We start from the raw sequence: 11,175 nt of genomic DNA, 5'->3' as shown, positions 1-11,175 counted from the left end.
CCAAACCTTTGTCTAGAGTGGACTTCCAGTGACATCAGATACTTCAGAAGAGCACCTATAGAGTCAACCCTGGGGCAACCAGCGAGAAAACGCCTGAGCAAAAATTGATTGAAAAACCTTCACCGGAATGTTATATTAGTCTGCAGAGTAGACGCAGCCTTTTGGTAACCAGCAGTTACTACTTCAGCCTCGCTTGTGCTCCAGCTTCTGTTCCTGACGAATATCAACCCCATCAAAACACAGAACCGCTCGCTCTGCTCCGTGAGGCCCAGGCTTGGCTAACAGCTAACACCAACCAGCGGTGAGAGGCTGCAGGCGAGAGAATTCCAGAACCCTGGATGAGCAGGGCGCCCACCCGGAGCGGGGTGGGGAAGAGGCACCACAGACACCGACCCAGGAGATGACAGACCCCACGGGGCAGGAGAACCAGGGACCACCGGCCCCCTGTCCGAAGGTGGTGGTGGGGACGAAAACCAAGACGACCACCACCATTCACACACCAGGGACCCAGCGCCCCTCTGTGAACCACCGGCACAGCGAGGGAGCAGAGGTTGTGCGCCGCGCCTCTCAGTTCAACATGGAGGGCTTGGAGGACTTTGAGGAGTTTGTGTTGAATTTTGATGATTACGACCTGTTGGAATCCATCCATGACCACCTGGGGTCCCCTGAGGATCCAGTCCCCCCGAAGTCCGACCATGACCACCTGGGGTCCCCTGAGGATCCAGTCCCCTTGGAACCCATCCGTAAGTACCAGAGCTCCCACCCCCCCAGAGGGAAGCAGTGTGTGGCCATGGAAGAATGGGCAACACGCATTATGTTGATCTTCTTTTAGGCTAGGGTAACTGCGTAAGGGAATGGCAATCATACCTACATTATGTTGCTGCTTGTTACTCTGGTAGAGGCCTAGGACATGTGACTGTATGATTTAATCACGAATGAAGAGTCAGTGTGTGATAACCTTTTTTTGTTTCTTATACTGTTTCCAGATAAGGCTCATATTGATCAATATTAGAATGTTTTATTCTCAGAAGCATGGGTCGCATTCAAGCATGTCTGATGTAAAGTATAACTATTGATACAGCTAGTTACTATTTGCTTCATTGTTTTTCTATTGACATACACTGTATGTATGCAAACTTGGTCCTCGCTACCCCAAGGGGTACAGGTTTAGTTTTTTTTCCCTAACAGTACACAGCTGATTCAAATGATCAAAGCTTGATGATTAGTTTATTATTTTAATCAGCTGTGTAGTGCTAGGGCAAAACGTGAACCCCTTGGGGTCCGGAGAACCAAGTTTGGGAAACCCTGCGTAATTGGTACACTTAATTGTTTGCCCTGGCTATAAATACTGTATCTCTGTTTACAGCCATACATCAGAGTTCTCATTCACTAATGTACTTCAGAGCAACTCCAGCATTCCAATAATATTGCATAGCTGTTTCCATACTAACGACTGTGAGTCTGATGTGATGGAATAGCACTCCACCCTTTTGGTGGAAGGCCCGTACATTGGCGATTGATTGGGGAGAATTCAGAGTTGTTTTCATTGATTGTATGGAGAGACAAACACAAGCTAATTAATGCCAATGTTTGGTTGGCCTGGCAATGGTGTTATGGAAATCAAAGCTCTCTCAAGTCCTGGGTCATGGGTGAATTGCACCCTCTCTGCCTCTCGCCGTCCCCTGCTAACCTATTGATTGTGTGACTGGAAAGATATCCCATTGACAAACTGTACTGCTCTTTTTCTGACTGCCATTGGATTGGGACACACTGTTATTCTGCAGTAGGGCTGTGAGGGTTAGCTAGGTGCTGGTCGCTATGACATTGTAGCAAAGAGGGGGCTGGTGGGAGGAGCTATAGGAGGATGGGCTCATTGTAATGGCTGGAATGAAATTCATGGAGCGGAGTCAAACGTGGTTTCCAAATGTTTCCTCTGATGTAGCACTTGTGTACAACAATGGATAGAATGGACATGAAGCACAAGCTCCTAAAGATCTCCTCAGAGAGAGAGAGAGAGAGAGAGAGAGAGAGAGACATCGAGAGTGACAGCGAGAGAGAGAGCGAGAGAGAGAGCGAGAGAGAGAGAGCGAGAGAGAGCGAGAGAGAGAAAGAGCGAGAGAGAGGGGGAAACAGGACAGGGAGAGAGAGAGAGGGGGGGGGACAGGACAGAGAGGGAGAGAGAGAGCGCGAGAGAGAGTGAGAGAGAGAGAGAGAGAGAGAGAGAGAGAGAGAGAGAACCAAGGCCTGATCACCCAAATTGACAAACAAACAAAACAAAAGCAAAGTCTTCTCATTTGTTGATTTCAAAAAAGCTTTTGACTCTATTTGGCATGAGGGTCTGCTGTATAAATTAATGGAAAGCGTTGTTGGGGGGAAATCAAATCAAATCAAATCGAATTGAATTTGCCACATGCGCTGAATACAACAGGTGTAGACATTACAGTGAAATGCTTACTTACAAGCCCTTAACCAACAATGCAGTTTTTAAAATAAAAAATAAAATACAAAAAGTGTTAAGTTAAAAATAGATAAGTAAAAAATAAAAGCAAATAAATAAACAGCAGCAGTAAAATAAAATAACAGTAGGGAAGCTATATACAGGGGGGTACCGGTACAGAGTCAATGTGTGGGGGCACTGGCTAGTCAAGGTAATTGAGGTAATATGTACATGTGGGTAGAGTTAAAGTGACTATGCATAAATAATAAACAGAGTAGCAGCAGCGTAAAAGAGGAGGATGGGGTGTGGTGGGGGGGCAGTGCAAATAGTCTGGGTAGCCATGATTAGCTGTTCAGGAGTCTTATGTCTTGGGGGTAGAAGCTGTTAAGAAGCCTTTTGGACCTAGACTTGGTGCTCCGGTACCGCTTGCCGTGCGGTAGCAGAGAGAACAGTCTATGACTAGGGTGGCTGGAGTCTTTGACAATTTCTAGGGCCTTCCTCTGACACAGCCTGGTATAGAGGTCCTGGATGGCAGGAAGCTTGGCCCCAGTGATGTACTGGGCCGTACGCACTACCCTCTGTCGTGCCTTGCGGTCAGAGGCCGAGCAGTTGCCATACCAGGTGGTGATGCAACCAGTCAGGATGCTCTCGATGGTGCAGCTGTAGACATTTTTGAGGATCTGAGGACCCATGCCAAATCTTTTCAGTCTCCTGAGGGGGAATAGGCTTTGTCGTGCCCTCTTCACGACTGTCTTGGTGTGTTTGGACCATGATAGTTTGTTGGTGATGTGGACACCAAGGAACTTTAAGCTCTCAACCTGTTCCACTACAGCCCCGTCGATGAGAATGGGGGCGTGCTCAGTCCTCTTTTTATTTCCTGTAGTCCACAATCATCTCCTTCGTCTTGATAACGTTGAGGGAGAGGTTGTTATCCTGGCACCACACGGCCAGGTCTCTGACCTCCTCCCTAAAGGCTATCTCATCATTGTCGGTGATCAGGCCTACAAACTTAATGTCGGTGATCTGCAAACTTAATGATTTGGTTGGAGTCATGCCTGGCCATGCAGTCATGGGTGAACAGAGAGTACAGGAGGGGACTGAGCACGCACCCCTGAGGGGCCCCCGTGTTGAGGATCAGCGTGGCAGATGTGTTGTTTCCTACCCTTACCACCTGGGGGTGGCCCGTCAGGAAGTCCAGGATCCAGTTGCAGAGGGAGGTGTTTATTCCCAGGGTCCTTAGCTTAGTGATGAGCTTTGAGAGCACTATGGTGTTGAATGCTGAGCTGTAGTCAATGAACAGCATTCTCACGTAGGTGTTCCTCTTGTCCAGGTGGGAAAGGGCAGTGTGGAGTGCAATAGAGATTGCATCATCTGTGGATCTGTTGGGGCGGTATGCAAATTGAAGTGATGTGAGTCATGACCAGCTTTTCAAAGCACTTCATGGCTGCAGACGTGAGTGCTACGGGTCGGTAGTCATTTAGGCAGGTTATGTTAGTGTCCTTGGGCACAGGGACTATGGTGGTCTGCTTGAAACATGTTGGTATTACAGACTCAGTCAGGGACATGTTGAAAATGTCAGTGAAGACACTTGCCAGTTGGTCAGCGCAAGCTCGGAGTACACGTCCTGGTAATCCGTCTGGCCCTGCGGCCTTGTGAATGTTGACCTGCTTAACAGTCTTACTCACATCGGCTACGGAGAGCGTGATCACATAGTCATCCGGAACAGCTGATGCTCTCATGCATGCTTCAGTGTTGCTTGCCTCGAAGCGAGCATAGAAGTGATTTAGCTCGTCTGGTAGGCTTGTGTCACTGGGCAGCTTGCGGCTGTGCTTCCCTTTGTAGTCTGTAATAGTTTTCAAGCCCTGCCACATCCGACGAGCGTCAGAGCCGGTGTAGTACGATTCAATCTTAGTCCTGTATGACTCTTTGCCTGTTTGATGGTTCATTGGAGGGCATAGCGGGATTTCTTATAAGCGTCCGGGTTAGAGTCCTGCTTCTTTAAAAGCTGCAGCTCTACCCCTTTAGCTCAGTGCGGATGTTGCCTGTAATCCATGGCTTCTGGTTAGGGTATGTACGTACGGTCACTGTGGGGACGACGTCATCGATGCACTTATTGATGAAGCCAGTGACTGATGTGGTGTACTCCTCAATGCTATCGGAAGAATCCCGGAACTAATTCCAGTCAGTGCTAGCAAAACAGTCCTGTAGCTTAGCATCTGCGTCATCTGACCACTTTGTTATTAACCGAGTCACTGGTGCTTCCTCCCTTAGTTTTTGCTTATAAGCAGCAATCAGGAGGATAGTGGTATGGTCAGATTTGTCAAATGGAGGGCGAGGGAGAGCTTTGTACGCGTCTCTGTGTGTGGAGTAAAGGTGGTCTAGAGTTTTTTTTCCTCTGGTTGCACATTTAACATGCTGGTAGAAATTAGGTAGAACGGATTTAAGTTTCCCTGCATTAAAGTCCCCGGCCACTAGGAGTGCTGCCTCTGGATGAGCGTTTTCCTGTTTACTTATGGCCTTATACAGTTCATTGAGTGCAATCTTAGTGCCGGCATCGGTTTGTAGTGGTAAATAGACAGCTTCAAAAAATATAGATGAAAACTCTCTTGGTAAATAGTGTGGTCTACAGCTTATGAGATACTCTACCTCCGGCGAGCAAAACCTTGAGACTTCCTTAGTATTAGATTTTATGCACCAGCTGTTGTTTACAAATATACACAGACCACCACCCCTTGTCTTACTGGAGGCAGCCGTTCTATCCTGCCGATGTAGCGTATATAATAAATAATAATAATATGCCATTTAGCAGACGCTTTTATCCAAAGCGACTTACAGTCAAGTGTGCATACATTTTTACGTATGGGTGGTCCCGGGGATCAAACCCACTACCCTGGCGTTACAAGCGCCATGCTCTACCAATTGAGCTACAGAGGATGTTATCCATGTCGTCGTTCAGCCAAGACTCGGTGAAACATAAGATATATACAGTTTTTAATGTCCCGTTGGTAGGATAACCTTAATATTAGGTTGTCCAATTTATTTTCAAATGATTGAACATTGGCTAATAGGATTGTTGGAAGAGGCAGTTTACTCGCTCGCCATCGAATACTTACAAGGCACCCCGACCTACATCCACGATATCTCTGTCTCTTTCTCATGCGAATGACAGGGATTTGGGCCTTTGATATCCTTTGTGTCCGACTCGTTGAATAAAAAATCTTCGTCCAATACGAGGTGAGTAATCGCTGTCCTGATATCCAGAAGCTCTTTTTGGTCATAAGAGACGGTGGCAGAAACATTATGTACAGAATAAATTACAAATACACGAAAAAACACACATAATAGTACAATTGGTTAGAGGGCTGCAAAAAGGCAGCAATCTTCTCCGGCGCCATTTCTAATGCATATGACATCTAAAGCAAATGACATAATAAAATCATTGTACAAATTGGCAAAAACACACAAATGTCTTTCCTCCGTGAGGTGAGACAGGGATGCAGCTTGAGCCCCACCCTCTTCAACATATATATTAATTAATTGGCGAGGGCACCATACTGGTGAGGCCGGGTGTCTGCTGTTTGCAGATTATCTGGTGCTTCTGTCCCAAACCAAGGAGGGCCTACAGCAGCACCTAGATCTTCTGCACGGATTCTTTCAGACTTGAGCCCTGACAGTGAATCTCAGTAAGACAAACATACTGGTGTTCCAAAAAATGTCCTGTAGCCAAGACAACAAATACAAATTCTATGTAGACACGGTTGCCCTAGAGCACACAAAGAATTACACCTACCTCGGCCTAAACATCAACACCACAGGCAACATCCACAAGGCTGTGATCGATCTAAGAAACAAGGCAAGAAGGGCCTTCTATACCATCAAAGGGAACATAAAACTCAACATCCCAATTAATTCCTTGACTATGTACAGACTCAGTGAGCATAGTATTGCTATTGAGAGAGGCTGCCATAGGCTGGCTCTAGAGAGATGACAGGCTGTGTGCCCACTGCCCACAAAATGAGGTGGAAACTGAGCTGCACTTCTTAAACTCCTGCCAAATGTATGACCACATTAGAGACACATATTTCCCACTGATCACACAGACCCACAAATAATTTGAAAACAAATCAAACATTGATAAACTCCAATATCTGTTAGTGTAAATACCGCAGTGTGCCATCACAGCAGCAAGATGTGTGGCCCGTTGCTATGAGAAAAGGGCCACCAGTGGAGCAGAAACAGCTTGTAAATACAACCAATATTTATCTGTTTCTTGATTTTCCCTTTCATAGTTAAACTATTTACACATTGTTACAACATTTTAAATGTCTATATTATTTAACAACTTTTGTGAGTGTAATGTTTACTGATTGTTTATTTCCCTTGTTTATTGTGTATTCAATTTGCTTTGGCAATGTAAACACATGTTTCCCATGCCAATAAAGCCCTTTCAATTGAGAGAGAGAGAGAGAGAGAGAGAGAGAGAGAGAGAGAGAGAGAGATAGAGATGCATACTGTATATATGTTACACCTTCCATAGGGTACGTATAGGGGCTACTAATGAGCATCCCAGCATAGAGGCCATAGATAGAAGGGATAAGGGATACTAATAGGAGAGAGCCCATAGTGAGTCACTTATCCATCATTCACAACCACACCAAATTGCCAACCTTGCTACTGACTGTAGCTACTGAAGAAAGGTAGTGGTCGACTGAGTTGCAGCTGAACGATGATGATGATGATGATGATGATGATGATGATGATGATGATGATCGATCAATATCTCGATTGTCCCAATTGGGAAAGTCAGAAAAGTAACCAGGAATTTATGATATACTACATTTATAAACCACATATACACATTTGTGCAATACTTTTACAATAGTGATAAAAGGCAATAGAGGGGCGTGGGAGAATACAGAATGAATGAACATGACTTCCTCACTAAGGGGCGATAGAGGATGCACAGAGGGAGAAGAGACAAGCTACAGTTGAAGTCGGAAGTTTACATACACTTAGGTTGGAGTCATTAAAACTCGTTTTTTCAACCACTCCACAAATTTCTCGTTAACAAACTATCGTTTTGGCAAGTCGGTTAGGACATCTACTTTGTGCATGACACAAGTAATTTTTCCAACAATTTTTAACAGACAGATTATTTCACTTATAATTCGATGTATCACAATTCCAGTGGGTCAGAAGTTTACATACACTAAGTTGACTGTGCCTTTAAACAGCTTTGAAAATGCCATAAAATGATGTCATGGCTTTAGAAGCTTCTGATAGGCTAATTTACATCATTTGAGTCAATTGGAGGTGTACCTGTGGATGTATTTCAAGACCTACCTTCAAACTCAGTGGCTCTTTGCTTGACATCAAGGGAAAATCAAAAGAAATAATCCAGGACCTCAGAAAAAAAATGGTAGACCTCCACAAGTCTGGTTCATCCTTGGGAGCAATTTCCAAACGCCTGCAGGTACCACCTTCATCTGTACAGACAATAGTTTGCAAGTATAAACACCATGGGACCATGTAGCCGTCATACCACTCAGGAAGGAGACGCGTTCTGTCTGCTAGAGATGAACGTACTTTGGTGCGAAAAGTGCAAATCAATCCCAGAACAACAGCAAAGGACCTTGTGAAGATGCTGGAGGAAACGGGTAGAAAAGTATCTATATCCACAGTAAAACGAGTCCTATATCGACATAACCTGAAAGGCCGCTCAGCAAGGAAGAAGCCACTGCTCCAAAACCGCCATAAAAAAAAACAGACTACGGTTTGCAACTGCACATGGGGACAAAGATCGTACTTTTTGGAGAAATGTCCTCTGGTCTGATGAAACATAAATAGAACTTATTGGCCATAATGACCATTGTTATGTTTGGAGGAAAAAGGGGACTCTTGCAAGCCGAAGAACACCATCCCAACCGTGAAGCACGGGGGTGGCAGCATCATGCTGTGGGGGTGCTTTGCTGCAGGAGGGACTGATGCACTTCACAAAATAGATGGCATCATGAGGAAGGAAAATTATGTGGATATATTGAAGCAACATCTCAAGACATCAGTCAGGAAGTTAAAGCTTGGTCGCAAATGGCTCTTCCAAATGGACAATGACCCTAAGCATACTTCCAAAGTTGTGGCAAAATGGCTTACGGACAACAAAGTCAAGGTATTGGAGTGGTCATCACAAAGCCCTGACCTCAATCCTATAGAAAATGTGTGGGCAGAACTGAAAAGGCGTGTGCGTGCAAGGAGGCCTACAAACCTGACTCAGTTACACCAGCTCTGTCAGGAGGAATGGGCCAGAATTCACCCAACTTATTGTGGGAAGTTTTTGGAAGGCTACCCGAAACGTTTGACCCAAGTTAAACAATTTAAAGCCAATGCTACCAAATACTAATTGAGTGTATGTAAACTTCTGACCCACTGGGAATGTGATGAAAGTAATAAAAGCTAAAATAAATCATTCTCTCTACTATTATTCTGACATTTCACATTCTTAAAATAAAGTGTTGATCCTAACTGACCTAAGACAGGGAATTTTTACTAGGATTAAATGTCAGTAATTGTGACAATCTGAGTTTAAATGTATTTGGCTAAGGTGTATGTAAACTTCCGACTTCAACTGTATAGGTGGTGCAACATTGGAGAGACACTGGTTGCTTACTATGGCAACAGCATTGGGGTGTCCGAGGGAATACTTTATTTTCAGTACTGTGTTAATATCAATCAAAGCTTTTTCATCCAGACTGGTCATTGTAGAATCGAAAACAAAAGGGGCAGACCGGGAACAGTGGGGTCCTCGAGGGCATATTCAGTGGAACATGGGGTATAGAAGGGACACAGAGTCCAGATAGAGCCTACAGACAGGACAATAGGAGCTATTGAGGGACACAGAGTCCAGATAGAGCCTACAGACAGGACAATAGGAGCTACTGAGGGACACAGAGTCCAGATAGAGCCTACAGACAGGACAATAGGAGCTACTGAGGGACACAGAGTCCAGATAGAGCCTACAGACAGGACAATAGGAGCTACTGAGGGACACAGAGTCCAGATAGATCCTACATACAGGAAAATAGAAGCTGCTGAATGACACAGAGTCCAGATAGGGCCTACAGACATTACAATAGGAGCTACTGAGGGACACAGAGTCCAGATAGAGCCTACAGACAGGACAATAGGAGCTACTGAGGGACACAGAGTCCAGATAGAGCCTACAGACAGGACAATAGGAGCTACTGAGGGACACTGATTCCAGATAGAGCCTAAAGACAGGACAATAGAAGCTACTGAGGGACACAGAGTCCAGATAGAGCCTACAGACAGGACAATAGGAGCTACTGAGGGACACAGAGTCCAGATAGAGCCTACAGACAGGACAATAGGAGCTACTGAGGGACACAGAGTCCAGATAGAGCCTACAGACAGGACAATAGGAGCTACTGAGGGACACAGAGTCCAGATAGAGCCTACAGACAGGACAATAGAAGCTACTGAGGGACACAAGAGTCCAGATAGAGCCTACAGACAGGACAATAGGAGCTACTGAGGGACACAGAGTCCAGATAGAGCCTACAGACAGGACAATAGAAGCTACTGAGGGACACAGAGTCCAGATAGAGCCTACAGATAGGACAATAGGAGCTACTGAGGGACACAGAGTCCAGATAGAGCCTACAGACAGGACAATAGGAGCTACTGAGGGACACAGAGTCCAGATAGAGCCTACAGACCAGACAATAGGAGCTACTGAGGGACACAGAGTCCAGATAGATCCTACATACAGGAAAATAGAAGCTGCTGAATGACACAGAGTCCAGATAGGGCCTACAGACATTACAATAGGAGCTACTGAGGGACACAGAGTCCAGATAGAGCCTACAGACAGGACAATAGGAGCTACTAAGTACACAGAGTCCAGATAGAGCCTACATACAGGACAATAGGAGCTACTGAGGGACACTGATTCCAGATAGAGCCTAAAGACAGGACAATAGAAGCTACTGAGGGACACAGAGTCCAGATAGAGCCTACAGACAGGACAATAGGAGCTACTGAGGGACACAGAGTCCAGATAGAGCCTACAGACAGGACAATAGGAGCTACTGAGGGACACAGAGTCCAGATAGAGCCTACAGACAGGACAATAGAAGCTACTGAGGGACACAAGAGTCCAGATAGAGCCTACAGACAGGACAATAGGAGCTACTGAGGGACACAGAGTCCAGATAGAGCCTACAGACAGGACAATAGAAGCTACTGAGGGACACAGAGTCCAGATAGAGCCTACAGACAGGATAATAGGAGCTACTGAGGGACACAGAGTCCAGATAGAGCCTACAGACAGGACAATAGGAGCTGCTGAGGGACACAGAGTCCAGATAGGGCCTACAGACAGCACAATGGGAGCTACTGAGGGACACAGAGTCCAGATAGGGCCTACAGACAGGACAATAGAAGCTGCTGAATGACACAGAGTCCAGATAGAGCCTACAGACAGGACAATAGAAGCTACTGAGGGACACAGAGTCCAGATAGAGCCTACAGACAGGATAATAGGAGCTACTGAGGGACACAGAGTCCAGATAGAGCCTACAGACAGGACAATAGGAGCTACTGAGGGACACAGAGTCCAGATAGAGCCTACAGACCAGACAATAGGAGCTACTGAGGGACACAGAGTCCAGATAGATCCTACATACAGGAAAATAGAAGCTGCTGAATGACACAGAGTCCAG

General features: G+C 45.7%; 1 protein-coding gene across 1 annotated transcript in view; it reads left to right on the top strand.

The window, feature by feature from the left end:
• Positions 1-400: 400 nt before the first annotated feature.
• Positions 401-11,175, top strand: part of LOC311122700 (anion exchange protein 3-like) — a gene marked incomplete at both ends in the record, with an annotated part of 41,155 nt that continues 30,380 nt past the window's right edge. Inside the window, one exon of the mRNA XM_084197033.1 lies at positions 401-743. Coding sequence (XP_084053159.1) covers positions 401-743 — 343 coding nt within the window. The remainder of the gene's footprint in view (positions 744-11,175) is intronic.

This window comes from Coregonus lavaretus (genome assembly GCF_964263955.1).
Source record: "Coregonus lavaretus genome assembly, contig: HAP1_SCAFFOLD_373, whole genome shotgun sequence".
NCBI classification, from domain to species: domain Eukaryota; kingdom Metazoa; phylum Chordata; class Actinopteri; order Salmoniformes; family Salmonidae; genus Coregonus; species Coregonus lavaretus.
Note: the sequence above shows the minus strand (reverse complement) of the source record. Positions and strands in the feature narration are given on the sequence as shown.